Source organism: Mustelus asterias, unplaced genomic scaffold, assembly GCF_964213995.1.
Source record: "Mustelus asterias unplaced genomic scaffold, sMusAst1.hap1.1 HAP1_SCAFFOLD_1438, whole genome shotgun sequence".
In the NCBI taxonomy this organism is placed as follows: Eukaryota; Metazoa; Chordata; class Chondrichthyes; order Carcharhiniformes; family Triakidae; genus Mustelus; species Mustelus asterias.
Window position 1 is genome coordinate 50,001 of NW_027591383.1, and position 25,000 is coordinate 75,000.

General features: G+C 52.0%; 1 protein-coding gene across 1 annotated transcript in view; it reads right to left on the reverse strand.

Moving 5' to 3' along the window:
* Positions 1 to 19,567, reverse strand: part of LOC144488286 (mitogen-activated protein kinase kinase kinase 11-like) — a 54,076-nt gene extending 34,509 nt beyond the window's left edge. Inside the window, exons 1-2 of the mRNA XM_078206330.1 lie at positions 19,548 to 19,567; positions 3,070 to 3,250 (exon numbers count right to left, since the gene is read on the reverse strand). Of these exons, the coding sequence (XP_078062456.1) occupies positions 3,070 to 3,218 (149 nt within the window). The 5' untranslated portion in view covers positions 3,219 to 3,250; positions 19,548 to 19,567. The remainder of the gene's footprint in view (positions 1 to 3,069; positions 3,251 to 19,547) is intronic.
* Positions 19,568 to 25,000: the final 5,433 nt, after the last annotated feature.

Here is a 25,000-nt window from a genome sequence, read left to right on the forward strand (position 1 = left end):
ATCTTTGGACACAAAGGGGCAATTTAGTATGGCCAATCCATCTAACCTGCACATCTTTCGACACTAAGGGGCAATTTAGCACGGCCAATCCACCTAACCTGCACATCTTTGGACACTAAGGGGCAATTTAGCACAATCCACTTAACCTGCACATCTTTCGGCACTAAGGGGCAATTTAGCACGGCCAATCCACCTAACCTGCACATCTTTGGACACTAAGGGGCAATTTAGCACAATCCACTTAACCTGCACATCTTTCGACACTAAGGGGCAATTTAGCATGGCCAATCCACCTAACCTGCACATCTTTGGATACTAAGGGCAATTTAACATGGCCAATCCGCCTAACAAGCATATCTTTGGGCACTAAGGGGCAATTTAGCATGGTCAATCCATCTAACCTACACATCTTTGGCGTCTGGGAGGAAACCGGAGCACCCGGAGGAAACCCACGCAGACACGGGGAGAATGTGCAAACTTCACACAGACAATGACCCAAGCCGGGAATCAAACCTGGATCCCTGGCGCTGTGAGGCAGCAGTGCTCATCCACTGTGCTCCCCGAGTTAGGACAGTGAGTGGCTTGGAGTGGAACTTGCAGATGGTGGTGCAGTACCTCTCCCTTTGAGCAGAGTCTGGGGCCAGAGGATGTAATCTCAGAGTAAGGGGGGAGGGTCGCCCATTGAAGACAGATGAGGAGGAATTTCTTCTCTCGGAGGGGAGTGAATCGGTGGAATTCCTTCCCGTAGAGGGCTGCAGAGGCCGGGTCATTGAGTACGTTCAAGGCCGAGATAGACAGATTATTAATCAGTCAGGGAATCGAGGAGATAAGGCGGGAAAGTGGAAGTTGAGGATTAGTGCATCAAATCAGTCATGATCTCATTGAATGGCGGAGCAGACTCGATGGGCCGAATGGCCTACTTCTACTCTTACATCTTACTCCCCCCTCCTCTCTCCCTAACAGCACTGTGGGTGTACCTACACCAGATGGACTGCAGCTGCTTCAAGATGGCGGCTCACCCACCACCTTCCCAAGGGGCAATTAGGGATGGGCAATAAACGCTGGATCCGGCCAGCAAAGAACAAAGAAAATTACAGCACAGGAACAGGCCCTTCGGCCCTCCAAGCCTGCACCGACCATGCTGCCTGACTTAACTAAAACCCCCTACCCTTCCGGGGACCATATCCCTCTATTCCCATCCTATTCATGTATTTGTCAAGGCGCCCCTTGAAAGTCACTACCGTATCCGCTTCCACTACCTCCCCCAGCAGCGAGTTCCAGGCACCCACCACCCTCTGTGTAAAAAACCTACCTCGTGCATCTCCTTTAAACCTTGCCCCTCGCACCTTAAACCTGTGCCCCCGAGTAATTGACTCTTCCACCCTGGAAAAAGCTCTGACTATCCACTCTGTCCACTCCTCTCATAATCTTGCAGACTTCTATCGGGTCTCCCCTCAACCTCTGTCGTTCCAGTGAGAACAAACCAAGTTTCTCCAACCTCTCCTCATAGCTAATGCCCTCCATACCAGGCAACATCCTGGTAAATCTTTTCTGTACCCTCTCCAAAGCCTCCACATCCTTCTGGTCGTGTGGTGACCAGAATTGAACACTATATTCCAAGTGCGGCCTAACTAAGGTTCTACAAAGCTGCAGCATGACTTGCCAATTTTTAAACTCAATGCCCCGGCCGATGAAGGCAAGCATGCCGTGGCACTGAGTTTAAAAATTGACAATGCCCGCATATCATGAACAAACTAAAAAGAGACCCCTTCCCTCAGTAGTACTCGCTCAGTACTGGCTCGCAATGGAAGGGGTTACGAATTGAGGTCACTATCAGATCCGTAATGATCTGGTTAAATGGCAGAATAGGCCCGAAAGGTTCCGAATGGCCTTACTCCTTCCTGCTCCTTGTGCATATGCTCGTAATAGATCATAGAATCCTACAGTGCAGAAGGAGGCCATTTGGCCCATCGAGTCTGCACCAACCACAATCCCCGTCCCCATAACACCTCATTTACCCTGCTAATCCCCCTGACACTAGGGTCAATTTAGCACGGCCAATCCACCTAACCCGCACATCTTTGGACACTGAGGGACAATTTAGCATGGCCAATCCACCTAACCTACACATCTTTGGACATTAAGGGACAATTTAGCATAGCCAATCCACCTAACCCGCACGTCTTTGGACACTAAGGGACAATTTAGCACGGCCAATTCACCTAACCTGCACATCTTTGGACACTAAGGGACAATTTAGCATGGCCAATCCACCGAACGCGCTCATCTTTAGACACTAAGGGATAATTTAGCATGACCAATCCACCTAACCTACACATCTTTGGACACTAAGGGACAATTTAGCATGGCCAATCCACCGAACGCGCTCATCTTTAGACACTAAGGGACAATTTAGCATGGCCAATCCACCTAACCTACACATCTTTGGACACTGAGGGGCAATTTAGCATGGCCAATCCATCTAACCTGCACATCTTTAGACACTAAGGGACAATTTAGCATGGCCAATCCACCTAACCTGCACATCTTTGGACACTAAGGGACAATTTAGCATGACCAATCCACTTAACCTACACATCTTTGGACACTAAGGGACAATTTAGCACGGCCAATTCACCTAACCTGCACATCTTTGGACACTAAGGGACAATTTAGCATGACCAATCCACCTCACTTACACACCTTTGGACACTAAGGGACAACTTAGCATGACCAATCCACCTAACCTACACATCTTTGGACACTAAGGGACAATTTAGCACGGCCAATCCATCTAACCCGCACATCTTTCAGTCTGTGGGAGGAAACTGGAGCACCCGGAGGAAACCCACGCAGACACAGGGAGAACGTGCAGACTCCACACAGACAGTGACCCAAGCTGGGAATCGAACCCGGGTCCCTGGCGCTGCGAGGCAGCAGTGCTAACCCGCTGTGCCACCCCGTATGTTTCCGGAGCCCGGTTCGAACCCCTGATGTCGGGCAGGGGGCTGGGGGTGGGGGTGAGGGGGGGGGGGGGGGGTTTGCGGGCAACAGGCGCCAATATCTCACCTCCACACGTCGCTTCCTTTCGAAAAGGTAGACGTCTTGATGACTTCCGGTGCCATCCAGGCGTAGGTGCCCGCCGTGCTCATCTTAGTTGTCTTGTGCCACTCTCGGGCAAGGCCAAAGTCCGTGATCTTCAGCGTGTTGCCCTCCATGTTGGCATCGTTGATGGGCTGCGACAGCAAGACTGGAGACACAGAGCGGCATGGATCGTGAGCAAGAGCCCGCTGACCTAACAATCTATATTCACGTCTTTGACAGAGGCTGGCGTAACTAAGATTCGCTCACAATACACACGAGGACGGCCCCAACCGGGATCTTGGGTTCATGTCACACTATCTGTAACCCCCACGACTTGCCTGGGTTTGCAAAATCTCACTAACTGTCCTGGATTGAGACAATACACATCTCTTTAACCTGTGCTTAACCCTCTCTCCACTCACATTGTCTATACCGTTAAGACTTGATTACCTGTAAAGACTCGCATTCCAACCATTATCTTGTAAATTGAGTTTGTGCCTTTATATGCCCTGTTTGTGAACAGAACTCCCACTCACCTGACGAAGGAGCAGCGCTCCGAAAGCTTGTGTAGCTTTTGCTACCGAATAAACCTGTTGCTGGTGTTGTTAAACTTCTTACTGTGTTCACAATAGAAACAGTAAGAAGTCTCACAACACCAGGTTAAAGTCCAACAGGTTTATTTGGTAGCAAATACCATAAGCTTTCGGAGCGCTGCCCCTTCTGCACTGTAGGGTTTCTATGGAGACTGCACTGACCACAATCCCACCCAGGCCCTATCCCTGTCACCCCACGTATTTACCCTCGCTAATCCCCCTGACACTAAGGGGCAATTTAGCACGGCCAATCCACCCTAACCAGCACATCTTTGGACTTTGGGAGGAAACCGGAGGAAACCCACGCAGACACGGGGAGAACGTGCAAACTCCACACAGACAGTGACCCAAGCCTGGAATCGAACCCGGGTTCGACGAAGGGGCAGCGCTCCGAAAGCTTATCGTATTTGCTACCAAATAAACCTGTTGGACTTTAACCTGGTGTTGTGAGACTTCTTACTGTGTTTACCCCAGTCCAACGCCGGCATCTCCACATCTTCACAATAGAAAGCCAGGTGGGAACGCAAGCTACGAGGAGGACACAGAGAGGCCGTAAAGCGACACAGACAGATCAGGTAAGGGCAGATGGATTATGTATATTTTTATTCATTCATTCATGGGCGTTGCTGGCTGGCGAGCATTTATTGCCCGTCCCTAGTTGAGACAGGCAGGGGCGTTTGGGAACTTGGGGAAATAAATAGTGATGTCTCAAGGAATGTACATATAACAGAGGAGGTGGTGCTGGAAGTCTTAAAGCGCATCAAGGCAGATAAATCCCCCGGACCCGATGAAGTGTATCCCAGGACACTGTGGGAGGCGAGGGAGGAAATTGCGGGTCCCCTATAGCAGAGATATTTGAATCATCGATAGGCACGGGTGAGGTGCCCGAAGATTGGAGGGTGGCAAATATTGTGCCTTTGTTTAAGGAGGGCTGCAGGGAAAAGCCTGGGAAATGGGCAGCACGGTGGCACAGTGGGTTGGCACTGCTGCCTCTCAACACCAGGGACCCGGGTTCGATTCCAGGCTTGGGTCACTGTCTGTGTGGAGTTTGCACGTTCTCCCCGTGTCTGCGTGGGTTTCCTCCGGTTTCCTCCCACAGTCCAAAGATGTGCTGGTTAGGGTGGATTGGCCGTGCTAAATTGATCCTTAGTGTCAGGGGGATTAGCGAGGGTAAATACGTGGGGTGACAGGGATAGGGCCTGGGTGGGATTGTGGTCAGTGCAGTCTCCATAGAACCATAGAAACCCTACAGTGCAGAAGGAGGCCATTCAGCCCATCAAGTCTGCACTGACCACAATCCCACCCAGGCCCCATCCCTGTGTCCCTACATATTTACCCGCTAATCCCTCTAACCTACGCATCCCATGACACAAAGGGGCAATTTAGCTTGGCCAATCAACCTAACCCGCACATGTTTGGACTTATGGTCTTTGGACTTTGGTCTCGATGGGCCAAATGGCCTCCTTTTGCACTCAAGGGATTCTATGAACTATAGGCCAGTGAGCTGCGATTCTATGACACCGGCTGCCCTTGGAGGGCAGTTCAGAGTCAACCACATTGCTGTGGCTCTGGAGTCATGTGTAGGCCAGACCGGGGTAAGGACGGCAGATTTCCTTCCCGAAAGGACATTAGTGAACCAGATGGGTTTTTCCAACAATTGACAATGGTTTCATGGTCATCGGTAGATTCTTAATTCCAAATATTTTTTATTGAATTCAAATTCCACCATCTGCCGTGGCGGGATTCGAACCTGGGTCCCCCAGGACATTAGCTGAGTTTCTGGATTAATAGTCTAACGATAGGGTGGCACAGTGGGTTAGCACTGCTGCCTCATAGCACCAGGGACTCAGGTTTGATTCCTGACTTGGGTCACTGTCTGTGTGGAGTTTGCACGTCCTCCCCGTGTCCACGTGGGTTTCCTCCGGGTGCTCTGGTTTCCTCCCAAAGGAGGAAAGATGTGCGGGTTAGGTGGATTGGCCATGCTAAATTGCCCCTCAGTGTCCAAAGACATGTAGCTCAGGTGGATTGGCCGTGCTAAATTGCCCCTTAGTGTCCAAAGATGTGCAGGTTAAGTGGATTGGCCATGCTAAATTGCCCCTCAGTGTCCAAGGATGTGCGGGTTAGGTGGATTGGCCATGCTAAATTGCCCCTTAGTGTCCAAGGATATGCGGGTTAGGTGGATTGGCCATGCTAAATTGCCCCTTAGTGTCCAAAGATGTGCAGGTTAAGTGGATTGGCCATGCTAAATTGCCCCTTAGTGTCCAAAGATGTGCAGGTTAAGTGGATTGGCCATGCTAAATTGCCCCTTAGTGTCCAAGGATGTGCGGGCTAGGTGGATTTGCCATGCTAAATTGCCCCTTAGTGTCCAAGGATGTGCAGGTTAGGTGGATTGGCCATGCTAAATTGCCCCTTAGTGTCCAAGGATGTGCAGGTTAGGGGGATTGGCCATGCTAAATTGCCCCTTAGTGTCCAAGGATGTGCGGGTTAGGTGGATTGGCCATGCTAAATGCTTGGGGTTATGGGGATAAGGCAGGGGTTGGGCCTGGGTAAGATGTTCTATCAGAGAGTCGGTGCAGACTCAATGGGCTGAATGGCCTCCCTCTGCACAGCAGAGATGCTACGGTCAAATGAATTGCTCCAGCCAATGCAGTTTGGGGTTCTGCCACAAGGTGTCACATTTCCACATTCTGGGCCCTCTCCAGCTCCCGGCCTGAACTATCCCAGGAACAGAAGGAGGCTCATTCCCTCACAACAACCTTTGTTTCCTCTCCCTTACTCGACCAAATCACAGAATCCCTCCAGTGCAGAAGGAGGCCATTCGGCCCATCAAGCCTACATTGACTACAGTCCCACCCAGGCCCTATCCCCGTAACCCACAGTATTTACCCTGCTCGTCCCCTGACACTAAGGGGCAATTTAGCATGGCCAATCCACCTAACCTGCACATCTTTGGACACTAAGGGTCAATTTAGCATGGCTAATCCACCTAACCTGCACATCTTTGGACACTAAGGGACAATTTAGCATGGCCAATCCACCTAACCTGCACATCTTTGGACACTAAGGGACAATTTAGCATGGCCAATCCACCTAACCTGCACATCTTTGGACACTAAGGGACAATTTAGCATGGCCAATCCACCTAACCTGCACATCTTTGGACACTAAGGGACAATTTAGCATGGCCAATCCACCTAACCTGCACATCTTTGGACACTAAGGGGCAATTTAGCATGGCTAATCCACCTAACCTGCACATCTTTGGACACTAAGGGACAATTTAGCATGGCCAATCCACCTAACCTGCACATCTTTGGACACTAAGGGGCAATTTAGCATGGCCAATCCACCTAACCTGCACATTTTTGGACACTAAGGGACAATTTAGCATGGCCAATCCACCTAACCTGCACATCTTTGGACACTAAGGGGCAATTTAGCATGGCCAATCCACCTAACCCGCACATCTTTGGACACTAAGGAGCAATTTAGCATGGCCAATCCACCTAACCCGCACATCTTTGGACACTAAGGGGCAATTTAACATGGCTAATCCACGTAACCTGCACATCTTTGGACACTAAGGGACAATTTAGCATGGCCAATCCACCTAACCTGCACATCTTTGGACACTAAGGGACAATTTAGCATGGCCAATCCACCTAACCTGCACATCTTTGGACACTAAGGGGCAATTTAGCATGGCTAATCCACCTAACCTGCACATCTTTGGACACTAAGGGACAATTTAGCATGGCCAATCCACCTAACCTGCACATCTTTGGACACTAAGGGGCAATTTAGCATGGCCAATCCACCTAACCTGCACATTTTTGGACACTAAGGGACAATTTAGCATGGCCAATCCCCCTAACCTGCACATCTTTGGACACTAAGGGGCAATTTAGCATGGCCAATCCACCTAACCCGCACATCTTTGGACACTAAGGAGCAATTTAGCATGGCCAATCCACCTAACCCGCACATCTTTGGACACTAAGGGGCAATTTAACATGGCTAATCCACGTAACCTGCACATCTTTGGACACTAAGGGACAATTTAGCATGGCCAATCCACCTAACCCGCACATCTTTGGACACTAAGGGGCAATTTAACATGGCTAATCCACGTAACCTGCACATCTTTGGACACTAAGGGACAATTTAGCATGGCCAATCCACCCAACCAGCACATCCTTCGGTCTGTGGGAGGAAACCGGAGCACCCGGAGGAAACCCACGCAGACACGGGGAGAACGTACACACTCCACACAGACAGTGACCCGAGCTGGGAATCGAACCCGGGTCCCTGGCGCTGTGAGGCAGCAGCGCGAACCCGCTGTGGCACCGTGCCGCCCCTGGCTTAGAGCAGTTGAACATGGCAGCTGGGGATCGCGCGCAGAGTATCTCTCACACCGCACGGAAACAGGCCATTCGGCCCCGTGCTGGGGTTTATACTAGCCCTTCCTCCCAAACTCCTGCCCTCCCCAACACTTCAGTCAAAATTAATACCGTGCTTTAGACATATTCTCCCGGACTCATAGAACTCCCCTGCAACAAGCAACTGACGCAAGGGGACGCTGGAGTGAAGTCAATCCATTCGGAATGGAAATCTCTCCTCACTCCCCGCCGGACACTGCAGATTGTAAAAGCCCCACCTCAGGCCTAGTCTTACCCAGAATATCCAGAAATGTTTTAATGGGATTTGACTCCTCTTATCCCTCCCCTTGCTGAAGATGTTTCCAGATCCTCTTCCTTCCCCCGCGCACTTTCGCCGCTCTTTGCACCCCCCCCAACTCCTCCTTTTCTCCATCTCTCATTTCTCCCACTCACCTCTCCCTCTGCCCCCTCATCCCTCTCTCTCCCCTCTGTTCCCATCTTCTCTTCTCTTCCCCCCCACTCTCACGCCTTCTCTCTCTCGCCCCCTCTGTCCCCATCCCCGTCTCTTACTCGCCCCTTCTTCCTCTCCCCGACCTGTCTCTTGCCCCCTTACCCTCTCTCTCTTTTGTTCCCCCCCTTACTCCGCGTCCCCTTCTCTCTCACCCCCTTTTCCTCCATCCCCCCCTTCTCTCTCCCTCTTCCCCTTTCCCCTTCTCTCTATCTCACCCGCTTTTCCCCCATCTCTCTCTCTCCCCTTTCCCCATCTCTCTCTCTCTCTCCCTCTTCCCCCTTCTCGCCATCTCTCTCTCTCTCCCTTTCCCCATCCCGCTATCTCTCTCTCCCCCATCCCGCCATCTCTCTCTCTCTCCCTTTCCCCATCCCGCCATCTCTCTCTCCCCCATCCCGCCATCTCTCTCTCTCTCTCTCCCCCATCCCGCCATCTCTCTCTCTCTCTCCCCCATCCCGCCATCTCTCTCTCTCTCTCTCCCCCATCCCGCCATCTCTCTCTCTCTCTCCCCCATCCCACCATCTCTTTCTCTCTCTCTCCCACATCCCGCCATCTCTCTCTCTCCCTTTCCCCATCCCGCCATCTCTCTCTCTCTCTCTCTCTCCCCCATCCCGCCATCTCTCTCTCTCTCTCTCCCCCATCCCGCCATCTCTCTCTCTCCCTTTCCCCATCCCGCCATCTCTCTCTCTCTCTCTCTCCCCATCCCGCCATCTCTCTCTCTCTCTCTCTCCCCCATCCCACCATCTCTCTCTCTCTCTCTCTCTCCCCATCCCGCCATCTCTCTCTCTCTCTCTCCCCCATCCCGCCATCTCTCTCTCTCTCTCTCTCCCCATCCCGCCATCTCTCTCTCTCTCTCTCCCCCATCCCGCCATCTCTCTCTCTCTCTCTCTCCCCATCCCGCCATCTCTCTCTCTCTCTCTCTCTCTCTCCATTTCCCCATCCCGCCATCTCTCTCTCTCCCTTTCTCCATCCCGCCATCTCTCTCTCTCCCTTTCTCCATCCCGTCATCTCTCTCTCTCTCTTTCCCCATCCCGCCATCTATCTCTCTCTCCCCCATCCCGCCATCTCTCTCTCTCTCTCCCCCATCCCGCCATCTCTCTCTCTCTCTCTCTCTCTCCCCCATCCCGCCATCTCTCTCTCTCTCTCTCTCCCCCATCCCGCCATCTCTCTCTCTCCCCCATCCCGCCATCTTTCTCTCTCCCTTTCCCCATCCTGCCATCTCTCTCTCCCTTTCCCCATCCCGTCATCTCTCTCTCCCCCCCATCTCGCCATCTCTCTCTCTCCCCTTTTCCCCATCTTTCTCTCTCTCTCCTCCTTCCCCCATCCCGCCATCTCTCTCTCTCTTTCCCCATCCCACCATCTCTCTCTTCCCCCATCCAAGCATCTCTCTCTCCCTTCCCCCATCCTGCCATCTCTCTCTCTCTGTTGCCCCATCCCCCATGCCTCTCTCTCTCTGCAGTTCCCTGATGTGGGCTCTGACTCATTCGGGCCAACAGGAATCTGACGCAGGCCCCAAACACGCCTGTGTGCGCCTGGGACATGTGGGAACACGCATGGTGCTGCACAACTCCATCTGGCATGCTTTCCCCGTGCAGGGGGAAGAGAAAATAGGCGGACGACAGAGCTGGGAGGAAGTTCAAATGATTTATCAGTTTTCAGAGTCTCGGGAGGGAGACATGTCTGTCGCTGACACTCCCTCAACAAGCCTTCACTAGGCCGAATCAAGGGCATCAGCGTTACTCACAGAATAAAGTTTGTTTATTTATTAGTCACAAGTAAGGCTTACATTAACACTGCAATGGAGTTACTGTGACAATCCCCCAGTCGCCACACTCCTGTTCGGGTTCGCTGAGGGAGAATTTAGCACCCAACCAGCACATCTTTTGGACTGTGGGAGGAAATTGGAGCACCCGGAGGAAACCCACGCAGACACGGGGAGAACGTGCAGACTCCACACAGACGGTGACCCGAGCCGGGAATCGAACCCGGGTCCTGTGAGGCAGGAGTGCTAACCCACTGTGCCACCCAAGACCCGAGGGGCTGAATGGCCTCTTCCAGTTCCCAGTCCTTTGGTGATGAATTAATTTTTGATTCCGGTTTTAATTTAAACTGTCCCAGTGGGAGGGGAGAACTTGCTCAAACTTCAGTTGGCCTCAGCTTCTCACCCTCCCCTGCACCTTGGATCTATAAGCGGTATGGTGGCACAGTGGGTTAGCACTGCTGTCCCACAGCGCCAGGGACCCGGGTTTGATTCCCAGCTTGGGTCACTGTCTGTGTGGAGTTTGCACGTTCTCCCCGTGTCTGCGTGGGTTTCCTCCGGGTGCTCCGGGTTTCCTCCAACAGTCTGAAAGACGTACTGGTTAGGGTGCATTGACCCGAACAGGCGCCGGAGTGTGGCGATCAGGGGAATTTCACAGTAACTTCATTGCAGTGTTAATGTAAACCTACTTGTGACATTAGTAAATAAACTTTAAAGGTTAAACCTCATTCACTCTCCTTCACCAACCCCCGACCCTCACCATCAACACTCGTTGATCATAGAATCACTACACTGACATCAAAGCCCCCAAGGCCCAATCCCCAGAACCCCACATATTTACCCTGTTAATCCACTGACACTAAGGGGCAATTTAGCATGGCCAATCCACCTAACCCGCACATCTTTGGACACTAAGGGGCAATTTAGCATGGCCAATCCACCTAACCTGCACATCTTTGGACACTAAGGGGCAATTTAGCATGGTCAATCCACCTAACCTGCACATCTTTGGACACTAAGGGGCAATTTAGCATGGCCAATCCACCTAACCTACACATCTTTGGACACTAAGGGGCAATTTAGCATGGCCAATCCCCCCTAACCCGCACATCTTTGGACACTAAGGGGCAATTTAGCATGGCCAATCCACCTAACCTACACATCTTTGGACACTAAGGGGCAATTTAGCATGGCCAATCCCCCCTAACCTACACATCTTTGGACACTAAGGGGCAATTTAGCATGGCCAATCCACCTAACCCGCACATCTTTGGACACTAAGGGGCAATTTAGCATGGCCAATCCACCTAACCTACACATCTTTGGACACTAAGGGGCAATTTAGCATGGCCAATACACCTAACCTGCACATCTTTGGACACTAAGGGGCAATTTAGCATGGCCAATCCACCAAACCTGCACATCTTTGGACACTAAGGGGCAATTTAGCATGGCCAATACACCTAACCCGCACATCTTTGGACACTGAGGGGCAATTTAGCATGGCCAATCCACCTAACCCGCACATCTTTGGACACTGAGGGGCAATTTAGCATGGCCAATCCACCTAACCCGCACATCTTTGGACACTGAGGGGCAATTTAGCATGGCCAATCCACCTAACCCGCACATCTTTGGACACTAAAGGGCAATTTAGCATGGCCAATCCACCTAACCTACATATCTTTGGACACTGAGGGGCAATTTAGCATGGCCAATCCACCTCACCTACACATCATTGGACACTAAGGGGCAATTTAGCTTGGCCAATCCACCTAACCCGCACATCTTTGGACACTGAGGGGCAATTTAGCATGGCCAATCCACCTAACCCGCACATCTTTGGACACTAAAGGGCAATTTAGCATGGCCAATCCACCTAACCTACATATCTTTGGACACTGAGGGGCAATTTAGCATGGCCAATCCACCTCACCTACACATCATTGGACACTATGGGGCAATTTAGCTTGGCCAATCCACCTAACCCGCACATCTTTGGATACTAAGGGGCAATTTAGCACGGCCAATCCATCTAACCTGCACATCTTTGGACACTAAGGGGCAATTTAGCATGGCCAATCCATCTAACCTGCACATCTTTGGACACTAAGGGGCAATTTAGCACGGCCAATCCACCTAACCCGCACATCTTTGGACACTGAGGGGCAATTTAGCATGGCCAATCCACCTAACCCGCACATCTTTGGACACTAAAGGGCAATTTAGCATGGCCAATCCACCTAACCTACATATCTTTGGACACTGAGGGGCAATTTAGCATGGCCAATCCACCTCACCTACACATCATTGGACACTAAGGGGCAATTTAGCTTGGCCAATCCACCTAACCCGCACATCTTTGGACACTGAGGGGCAATTTAGCATGGCCAATCCACCTAACCCGCACATCTTTGGACACTAAAGGGCAATTTAGCATGGCCAATCCACCTAACCTACATATCTTTGGACACTGAGGGGCAATTTAGCATGGCCAATCCACCTCACCTACACATCATTGGACACGAAGGGGCAATTTAGCTTGGCCAATCCACCTAACCCGCACATCTTTGGATACTAAGGGGCAATTTAGCACGGCCAATCCATCTAACCTGCACATCTTTGGACACTAAGGGGCAATTTAGCATGGCCAATACACCTCACCTACACATCTTTGGACACTAAGGGGCAATTTAGCACGGCCAATCCATCTAACCTGCACATCTTTGGACACTAAGGGGCAATTTAGCATGGCCAATCCACCTAACCCGCACATCTTTGGACACTAAGGGGCAATTTAGCACAGCCAATCCATCTAACCTGCACATCTTTGGACACTAAGGGGCAATTTAGCATGGCCAATCCATCTAACCTGCACATCTTTGGACACTAAGGGGCAATTTAGCATGGCCAATCCACCTAACCTGCACATCTTTGGACTGTGGGCGGAAACCGGAGCACCCGGAAGAAACCCACACAGACACGGGGAAAATGTGCGGACTCCGCACAGACAGTGACCCAAGCCGGGAATCGAACCCGGGTCCCTGTCGCTGTGAGGCAGCAGTGCTAACCCACTGTGCCGCCCACAACTACATGTAAAACGTAACCCGATGTCTGGAGCCACTTCAGCTGCTGAAGGAGGTTCCGGTCGGGTGCCAGGGTCTGGTGCCACGACGCTGCCACGCTGCTGCCACTTGGGCTGTTATCTGGGAGTGACAGAGCCTGAGAGAGAGAGAGTTTCGGTTAAACAGGACAAGTGAGTTTCAGTCAGCTCTGGCCCTACCCTGCAGGCGATTGCGCGCTCCACAAATAAATCAGACAAACAATAGTTTCCTGTTTTTTCACTCTTTCGGACGGAGGAGGATTTAAAAGGTCAACACAGAGGAGGGAGAGGTGGCACCCTAACAAAGCTGCACAGACTGTACCACTGGGGGAAGGGTCTGTCACTGTATAACACTGGGGTACAGTACTGGTGGGGACGGGTCTGTCACTGTATAACACTGGGGTACAGTACTGGTGGGGACGGGTCTGTCACTGTATAACACTGGGGTACAGTACTGGTGGGGACGGGTCTGTCACTGTATAACACTGGGGTACAGTACTGGTGGGGACGGGTCTGTCACTGTGTAACACTGGGGTACAGTACTGGTGGGGACGGGTCTGTCACTGTATAACACTGGGGTACAGTACTGGTGGGGACGGGTCTGTCACTGTATAACACTGGGGTACAGTACTGGTGGGGACGGGTCTGTCACTGTATAACACTGGGGTACAGTACTGGTGGGGACGGGTCTGTCACTGTGTAACACTGGGGTACAGTACTGGTGGGGACGGGTCTGTCACTGTATAACACTGGGGTACAGTACTGGTGGGGACGGGTCTGTCACTGTGTAACACTGGGGTACAGTACTGGTGGGGACGGGTCTGTCACTGTATAACACTGGGGTACAGTACTGGTGGGGACGGGTCTGTCACTGTGTAACACTGGGGTACAGTACTGGTGGGGACGGGTCTGTCACTGTATAACACTGGGGTACAGCACTGGTGGGGACGGGTCTGTCGCTGTATAACACTGGGGTACAGTACTGGTGGGGACGGGTCTGTCACTGTATAACACTGGGGTACAGTACTGGTGGGGATGGGTCTGTCACTGTATAACACTGGGGTACAGTACTGGTGGGGGTTGGTCTGTCACTGTATAACACTGGGGTACAGTACTGGTGGGGACGGGTCTGTCACTGTATAACACTGGGGTACAGTACTGGTGGGGACGGGTCTGTCACTGTATAACACTGGGGTACAGTACTGGTGGGGACGGGTCTGTCACTGTATAACACTGGGGTACAGTACTGGCGGGGATGGGTCTGTCACTGTATAACACTGGGGTTCAGTACTGGTGGGGACGGGTTTGTCACTGTATAACACTGGGGTACAGTACTGGCGGGGATGGGTCTGTCACTGTGTAACACTGGGGTACAGTACTGGTGGGGACGGGTCTGTCACTGTATAACACTGGGGTACAGTACTGGTGGGGACGGGTCTGTCACTGTATAACACTGGGGTACAGTACTGGTGGGGACGGGTCTGTCACTGTATAACACTGGGGTACAGTACTGGCGGGGACAGGTCTGTCACTGTATAACACTGGGGTACAGTACTGGCGGGGATGGGTCTGTCACTGTATAACACTGGGGTACAGTACTGGTGGGGACGGGTCTGTCACTGTATAACACTGGGGTACATTACTGGTGGGGCCGGATCTGTCACTGTATAACACTGGGGTACAGTACTGGCGGGGATGGGTCTGTCACTGTATAACACTGGGGTACAGTACTGGTGGGGACGGGTCTGTCACTGTATAACACTGGGGTACAGTACTGGCGGGGATGGGTCTGTCACTGTATAACACTGGGGTACAGTACTGGTGGGGACGGGTCTGTCACTGTATAAGACTGGGGTACATTACTGGTGGGGCCGGATCTGTCACTGTATAACACTGGGGTACAGTACTGGTGGGGACGGGTCTGTCACTGTATAACACTGGGGTACAGTACTGGTCGGGATGGGTCTGTCACTGTGTAACACTGGGGTACAGTACTGGTGGGGACGGGTCTGTCACTGTATAACACTGGGGTACAGTACTGGTGGGGACGGGTCTGTCACTGTATAACACTGGGGTACAGTACTGGTGGGGACGGGTCTGTCACTGTATAACACTGGGGTACAGTACTGGTGGGGACGGGTCTGTCACTGTATAACACTGGGGTACAGTACTGGCGGGGATGGGTCTGTCACTGTATAACACTGGGGTACAGTACTGGTGGGGACGGGTCTGTCACTGTATAACACTGGGGTACAGTACTGGCGGGGACAGGTCTGTCACTGTATAACACTGGGGTACAGTACTGGCGGGGATGGGTCTGTCACTGTATAACACTGGGGTACAGTACTGGTGGGGACGGGTCTGTCACTGTATAACACTGGGGTACATTACTGGTGGGGCCGGATCTGTCACTGTATAACACTGGGGTACAGTACTGGCGGGGATGGGTCTGTCACTGTATAACACTGGGGTACAGTACTGGTGGGGACGGGTCTGTCACTGTATAACACTGGGGTACAGTACTGGCGGGGATGGGTCTGTCACTGTATAACACTGGGGTACAGTACTGGTGGGGACGGGTCTGTCACTGTATAACACTGGGGTACAGTACTGGTCGGGATGGGTCTGTCACTGTGTAACACTGGGGTACAGTACTGGTGGGGACGGGTCTGTCACTGTATAACACTGGGGTACAGTACTGGTGGGGACGGGTCTGTCACTGTATAACACTGGGGTACAGTACTGGTGGGGACGGGTCTGTCACTGTATAACACTGGGGTACAGTACTGGCGGGGATGGGTCTGTCACTGTATAACACTGGGGTATAGTACTGGCGGGGATGGGTCTGTCACTGTATAACACTGGGGTACAGTACTGGTGGGGACGGGTCTGTCACTGTATAACACTGGGGTACAGTACTGGCGGGGATGGGTCTGTCACTGTATAACACTGGGGTACAGTACTGGCGGGGATGGGTCTGTCACTGTATAACACTGGGGTACAGTACTGGTGGGGACGGGTCTGTCACTGTATAACACTGGGGTACAGTACTGGTGGGGACGGGTCTGTCACTGTATAACACTGGGGTACAGTACTGGCGGGGATGGGTCTGTCACTGTATAACACTGGGGTACAGTACTGGCGGGGATGGGTCTGTCACTGTATAACACTGGGGTACAGTACTGGTGGGGACGGGTCTGTCACTGTATAACACTGGGGTACAGTACTGGTGGGGACGGGTCTGTCACTGTATAACACTGGGGTACAGTACTGGCGGGGATGGGTCTGTCACTGTAACACTGGGGTACAGTACTGGTGGGGACGGGTCTGTCACTGTATAACACTGGGGTACAGTACTGGTGGGGACGGGTCTGTCACTGTATAACACTGGGGTACAGTACTGGCGGGGATGGGTCTGTCACTGTAACACTGGGGTACAGTACTGGTGGGGACGGGTCTGTCACTGTTTCACTGATTCCTCGGGTGGCAGTTCGGTCATTTGAGGAGAGACGCAGTAAGAAGTCTCACAACACCAGGTTAAAGTCGAACAGGTTTATTTGGTAGCAGAAGCCACGAGCTTTCGGAGCGCTGCCCCTTCGTCAGGTGAGTGGGAGTTGTGTTCACAAACAGGGCACATAAAGACCCAAACTCAATTTACATGAATAATGGTTGGAAAGCGAATCTTTACAGGTAATCAAGTCTTAAAGGTACAGACAGTGTGAGTGGGGAGAGGGTTAAGCACAGGTTAAAGAGATGTGTATTGTCTCCAGACAGGACAGTTAGTGAGATTCAGTTAGTGAGATTCCAACCATTATTCTGTAAATTGAGTTTGTGTCTTTATATTCCCTTTTTGTGAACAGAATTCCCACTCACCTGAAGAAGGGGCTTAGAGCTCCGAAAGCTTGTGTGGCTTTTGCTACCAAATAAACCTGTTGGACTTTAACCTGGTGTTGTGAGACTTCTTACTGTGTTTACCCCAGTCCAACGCCGGCATCTCCACATCATATGAGGAGAGGCCAAGTCGGTTAGGATTATATTCTCTGGAGTTAGGGCGGCACGGTAGCACAGTGGGTTCGCGCTGCTGCTTCACAGCTCCAGGGTCCTGGGTTCGATTCCGAGCTCGGGTCACTGTCTGTGCGGAGTTTGCACATTCTCCTCGTGTCTGCGTGGGTTTCCTCCGGGTGCTCCGGTTTCCTCCCACAGTCCAAAGATGTGCGGGTTAGGTTGATTGGCCAGGTTAAAAATTGTCCCTTAGAGCCCTGAGATGCGTAGGTTAGTGGGATTAGCGGGTAAAATATGTAGGGGTAGGGCCTGGGTGGGATTGTGGTCGGTGCAGACTCGATGGGCCGAATGGCCTCCTTCTGCACTGTAGGGTTTCTATGATTCTATGAGTTTAGAAGAGTGAGAGGGGATCTCATAGAAATCTTTAAAATTCGAGCAGGGTTGGACAGGGTAGATTCAGAAAGAATGTTCCCGATAGTGGTGGGAGTCCAGAACCAGGGGGTCACAGCTTGGTGTGGGGCTCCTGCTCTGCCCAAGACCGCATGAAACTACAAAAGGTCGTGAATGTAACCCAATCCATCACGCAAACCAGCCTCCCATCCATTGACTCTGTCTACACTTCCCACTGCCTCGGGAAAAGCAGCCAGCATAATTAAGTACCCCACACACCCCGGACATTCTCTCTTCCACCTTCTTCCGTCGGGGAGAAGATACAAAAGTCTGAGGTCACGTACCAACTGACTCAAGAACAGCTTCTTCCCTGCTGCCGTCAGACTTTTGAATGGACCTACCTCACATTAAGTTGATCTTTCTCTACACCCTAGCTATGACTGTAACACTACATTCTGCACCCTCTCCTTTCCTTCTCTATGAACAGTATGCTTTGTCTGTATAGCGCGCAAGAAAAAATCCTTTCACTGTATGTTAATACATGTGACAATAATAAATCAAATCAAAATCAAGTCGAATAGTTTGAGGATAAGGGGTAAACCTTTTAGGACTGAGGTGAGGAGAAATTTCTTCACCCAGAGGGTGGTGGAATTCACTCCCACAGAAAGTAGTTGAGGCCAAAACGTTGTGTGATTTCAAGAAGAAACTAGATTTCGCTCTTGGGGCTAAAGCGATCGAGGGATTTGGGGGGAAGCGGGGGGGAATCAGGATATTGAATTTGATAATCAGCCATGATTATAATGAACGGGGAAGCAGGCTCGAAGGGCCGAATGGCCTCCTCCTGCTTCTAGTTTCTATGTTTTAAATTTTAAGTTTATTTATTAGTGTCACGAGTAGGCTTACATTAACGCTGCAATGAAGTTACTGTGAAAATCCCCCAGTCGTCACACTCCGGCGCCTGTTCGGGTTACACTGAGGGAGAATTTAGCACCCTAACCAGCACGTCTTTGGGACTGTGGGAGGAAACCGGAGCACCCGGAGGAAACCCACGCAGACACGGGGAGAAGGTGCAGACTCCGCAGACAGACAGTGACCCCAGCCGGGAATCGAAGCCGGGCCCCTGGCGCTGTGAGGCAGCAGTGCGAACCCACTGCGCCACCCTGCCATGTTCAAAGAACAAAAAACAGTTGTACAAGACATTGGTAAGGCCGCACTTGGAATACTGTGTACAGTTCTGGTCACCCTATTATAGAAAGGATATTATTAAACTAGAAAGAGTGCAGAAAAGATTTACTAGGATGCTGCCGGGACTTGATGGTTTGAGTTATAAGGAGAGGCTGGATAGACTGGGACTTTTTTCTCTGGAGCGTAGAAGGTGATCTTATAGAGGTCTATAAAATAATGAGGGGCACAGATCAGCTAGATAGTCAATATCTTTTCCCAAAGGTAGGGGAGTCTAAAACTAGAGGGCATAAGGTGAGAGGGGAGAGAGAGAAAAGAACAAAGGACAAAGAGCAAAGAAAATTACAGCACAGGCCCTTTGGCCCTCCAAGCCTGCACCGACCATGCTGCCGTCTGAACTAAAAAAAACCCCCGACCCTTCCGGGGACCGTATCCCCCTATTCCCATCCTATTCAAGTATTTGTCCAGACGCCCCTTAAAAGTCACTATCGTATCTGCTTCCACTACCTCCCCCCCCTTCACTGGCAGCGAGGTTCCAGGCACCCACCACCCTATCGATGGACAACACACACCCGGGGCGGGGGGTGGCCCATGGTAGGCCGCAAGGCCTGACATCCCCACCCGCGCCAAGTTCCCTCCCACACAGCAGCGACAGCTCCGAGGCAGCGAAAGCCACAACAGGAAAAGAGTAGGGAGGCGGGGTGGCAGGGGATGGAGTGGGGGAGGGTAAGGGGGGTGGGAGGGTCAGGCCATTGCTTTATGTGCCTCAGCGAGTCAGGGTCGGAGGTCAAGAGCTGAACAAAAGCTGTTGCTTCCTGTTGTGGCACATTGATGGCAGACAGGCTCTGTACAAGCCTTGAATGCAATCAGCACCTCTCTCTCTCTTGGAGATGTGTACGCACACTTATCAAAAGCCATGTTTTCCTCCTCCCACCGCCCCCGTCCCCCACTTTCCCCCCTGTAGCTTTCCTCTGAGCGCCCATCCATGATGCTACACATACACCCAGCTTCCAGCTGGGACTCTCTCTCTCTCTGTCTTCCCACCAATTCTTTTCATGGGCTGTGGGCATGAATTGGTGACTCCATTCAGGAGGGGAGGAAAATAATGAGGGTGGCACGGTGGGTTAGCGCTGCTGCCTCACAGCGCCAGGGACCCGGGTTTGATTCCCGGCTCGGGTCACTGTCTGTGTGGAGTTTGCACGTTCTCCCCTCGTGTCTGCGTGGGTTTCCTCCGGGTGCTCCGGTTTCCTCCCACAGTCCGAAAGATGTGCGGATTAGGTGGATTGGCCGTGCCAAAATTCTCCCTCGATTAATGTAGGGGGACTAACTGGGATAAATGCGTGGGGTTATGGGGCTAGGGCCTGGGTGGGATCGTGGTCGGTGCTGACTCGATGGGCCGAATGGCCTCCTTCTGCAGTGGAGGGATTCTAGAACAGTCCGGCTTCCTGTTTCTGATTGTTATCAGGGAATGGGCTGCAGAGTGTCCGTTAGCACAGGGAGAATCACCACCTCTGTATCTAACCCCGTGCTGTACCTGTCCTGGGAGTGTTTGATGGGGGACAGTGTAGAGGGAGCTTTACTCTGTATCTAACCCCGTGCTGTACCTGTCCTGGGAGTGTTTGATGGGGGACAGTGTAGAGGGAGCTTTACTCTGTATCTAACCCTGTGCTGTACCTGTCCTGGGTGTGTTTGATGGGGACAGTGTAGAGGGAGCTTTACTCTGTATGTAACCCCGTGCTGTACCTGTCCTGGGAGTGTTTGATGGGGGACAGTGTAGAGGGAGCTTTACTCTATATCTAACCCCGTGCTGTCCCTGTCCTGGGAGTGTTTGATGGGGGACAGTGTAGAAGGAGCTTTACTCTGTATCTAACCCCGTGCTGTACCTGTCCTGGGAGTGTTTGATGGGGGACAGTGCAGAGGGAGCTTTACTCTGTATCTAACCCCGTGCTATACCTGTCCTGGGAGTGTTTGATGGGGGGCAGTGTAGAGGGAGCTTTACTCTGTATCTAACCCCGTGCTGTACCTGTCCTGGGAGTGTTTGATGGGGGGACAGTGCAGAGGGAGCTTTACTCTGTATCTAACCCCGTGCTGTACCTGTCCTGGGAGTGTTTGATGGGGGACAGTGTAGAGGGAGCTTTACTCTGTATCTAACCCCGTGCTGTACCTGTCCTGGGAGTGTTTGATGGGGACAGTGTAGAGGGAGCTTTACTCTGTATCTAACCCCGTGCCGTACCTGTCCTGGGAGTGTTTGATGGGGGACAGTGTAGAAGGAGCTTTACTCTGTATCTAACCCCGTGCTGTACCTGTCCTGGGAGTGTTTGATGGGGACAGTGTAGAGGGAGCTTTACTCTGTATCTAACCCCGTGCTGTACCTGTCCTGGGAGTGTTTGATGGGGGACAGTGTAGAGGGAGCTTTACTCTGTATCTAACCCCGTGCTGTAACTGTGCTGGGAGTGTTTGATGGGGGACAGGGTAGAGGGAGCTTTACTCTGTATCTAACCCCGTGCTGTAACTGTCCTGGGAGTGTTTGATGGGGGACAGTGTAGAGGGAGTTTTACGCTGTATCTAACCCCATGCAGTAGCTGTCCTGGGAGTGTTTGAGCGATCATTCCCTTCCTCCCTTTATCGCGTGGGGACCATTGGGACATCAGGATGCATTAGCAGTGCGCTGTGGTGATGACGAGAGGCAGAAAATACTTGGCATCTGCTTTGAGGCAAAACTGAATTCCTCATAACTCCTAAATTGAGACAGGCCCCTTCTCTCAGCCGTAGCCCCATTTGGGTGCGGGCTGGGGATAAAGCCTCCCTTTAGGCGGCACAGTGGGTTAGCGCTGCTGCCTCAAAGTGCCAGGGACCCAGGTTCGATTCCCGGCTCGGGTCACTGTCTGTGCGGAGTTTGCATGTTCTCCCCGTGTCTGCGTGGGTTTCCTCCGGGTGCTCCGGTTTCCTCCCAAAGGAGGAAAGATGTGCGGGTTAGGTGGATTGGCCGTGCTAAATTGTCCCTTAGTGTCCAAAGATGTGCAGGTTAGGGTGGATTGGCCATGCTAAATTGCCCCTTAGTGTCCAAAGATGTGCGGGTTAGGTGGATTGGCCATGCTAAATTGCCCCTTAGTGTCCAAAGATGTGCAGGTTAGGTGGATTGGCCATGCTAAATTGCCCCTTAGCGTCCAAAGATGTGCAGGTTAGGTGGATTGGCCATGCTAAATTGCCCCTTAGTGTCCAAAGATGTGCAAGTTAGGTGGATTGGCCATGCTAAATTGCCCCTTAGCATCCAAAGATGTGCAGGTTAGGTGGATAGGCCATGCTAAATTGCCCCTTAGCATCCAAAGATGTGCAGGTTAGGTGGAGTGGCCATGCTAAATTGCCCCTTAGCGTCCAAAGATGTGCGGGTTAGGTGGATTGGCCATGCTAAATTGCCCCTTAGTGTCCAAAGATGTGCGGGTTAGGGTGGATTGGCCATGCTAAATTGCCCCTTAGCGTCCAAAGATGTGCAGGTTAGGTGGATAAGCCATGCTAAATTGCCCCTTAGCATCCAAAGATGTGCGGGTTAGGTGGATTGGCCATGCTAAATTGCCCCCTTAGTGTCCAAAGATGTGCGGGTTAGGTGGATTGGCCATGCTAAATTGACCCTAGTGTCAGGGGACTAGCTAGGGTAATTGTTTGGGGTTACAGGAATAGGGCCTGGGTGGGATTGTGGTCGGTACAGGCTCGATGGGCCAAATGGCCTCCTTCTGCACTACAGGGATCCTATGATCTAATTATGGGCTAGGATGCCCGCTGAAAGTCCAAAACAACAAACTCAACACAAAGGGAATCGTTATTCCAAGCATTTGTTGGCCACACTCTACTTCCCCTTTGCAGTTCAGACGCATTTCCTGCCATTGTTAACATAGTGTTGCTTGCTGGGCCTCACTCCGCGGGTGTTGTTGTTGCTGGAGACTTTCTGCCCAGAGGCCCTGTGTTCTTTGTTAATCCCCCTTTTCCACCACCCACCCCCCCTCCTTTCCCACTCTTTCTTTAGCGGCTAAGGAGCGAGTGTCAAGTTGGGCTGCAGAGGCCTGTTAAAGGCCTTGGGCCTACAGAACTGCATCACCAACTCGAGGTTGGATACGGGCCAGCTCTCCAGTATCCAACCAACGTAAAAGCGTCCATCATTCCCCTCCTGAGAGTTTTATTCCTGAATGTGCTTTGGAAAATTGAGAATTGCCATGGAGACGTGAACTGGTAGTACCCGAGCCTAATTTGTAGGCCCAGAAGTGGTCAAAAACACTCCACGTTTGGGGTGGGAGGGGGAGAATTTTTTTTTCTATAAAGGGCAACTCCTCAGTAACTAAGGAAGCAAACAAATGCGTATTACCCGATTCACCGGACCACACTAACAATAGGATTCTGTCTGTACTTCTGAGGGAGGCTGAGTGTGGCTGGCAGGTGACTAAAATAGCATCAGTGCAACACCCTCATGTAAGTGGTCAGAGATTCGCAGTCTCAAGAGCCACACACACACAAACTCATCCTCCTGACACAGTCCACTGGACTGCGATGCCCTCACAGCCGCCCCTCGCTACACCCACTCTCTCTGCCAACAGTCCCAGTTGATCGCTTCCCCACTCCCCCTGTTTACCCTAATTTCTTCCTTGACAAACACTGGGGCACAGTACTGGTGGGGATGGGTCTGTCACTGTATAACACTGGGGTACAGTACTGGTGGGGACGGGTCCATCACTGTATAACACTGGGGTACAGTACTGGTGGGGACGGGTCTGTCACTGTATAACACTGGGATACAGCACTGGTGGGGATGGGTCTGTCACTGTATAACACTGGGGTACAGTACTGGTGGGGACGGGTCCATCACTGGATAACACTGGGGTACAGTACTGGTGGGGACGGGTCCATCACCGGATAACACTGGGGTACAGTACTGGTGGGGACGGGTCTGTCACTGTATAACACCGGGGTACAGTACTGGTGGGGATGGGTCTGTCACTGTATAACACTGGGGTACAGTACTGGTGGGGACGGGTCCATCACCGGATAACACTGGGGTACAATACTGGTGGGGACGGGTCTGTCACTGTATAACACGGGTACAGTACTGGTGGGGATGGGTCTGTCACTGTATAACACTGGGGTACAGTACTGGTGGACGGGTCTGTCACTGTATAACACTGGGGTACAGTACTGGTGGGGACGGGTCTGTCACTGTATAACACTGGGGCACAGTACTGGTGGGGACGGGTCTGTCACTGTATAACACCGGGGTACAGTACTGGTGGGGATGGGTCTGTCACTGTATAACACTGGGGTACAGTACTGGTGGGGACGGGTCGGTCACTGTATAACACTGGGGTACGGTACTGGTGGGGACGGGTCCATCACCGGATAACACTAGGGTACAATACTGGTGGGGACGGGTCTGTCACTGTATAACACTGGGGTACAGTACTGATAGGGACGGGTCTGTCACTATATAACGCCAGGGTACACTACTGGTGGGGACGGGTCTGTCGCTGTATAACACTGGGGTACAGTACTGGTGGGGATGGGTCTGTCGCTGTATAACACTGGGGTACAGTACTGGTGGGGACGGGTCTGTCATTGTATAACTCTGGGGTACAGTACTGGTGGGGACGGGTCTGTCACTGTATAACACCGGGGTACAGTACTGGTGGGGACGGGTCCATCACCGGATAACACTGGGGTACAAGACTGGTGGAGACGGGTCTGTCACTGTATAACACTGGGGTACAGTACTGATAGGGACGGGTCTGTCACTATATAACGCCAGGGTACACTACTGGTGGGGACGGGTCTGTCGCTGTATAACACTGGGGTACAGTACTGGTGGGGATGGGTCTGTCGCTGTATAACACTGGGGTACAGTACTGGTCGGGATGGGTCTGTCACTGTAACACTGGGGTACAGTACTGGTGGGGACGGGTCTGTCACTGTATAACACTGGAGTACAGTACTGGTGGGGACGGGTCTGTCACTGTATAA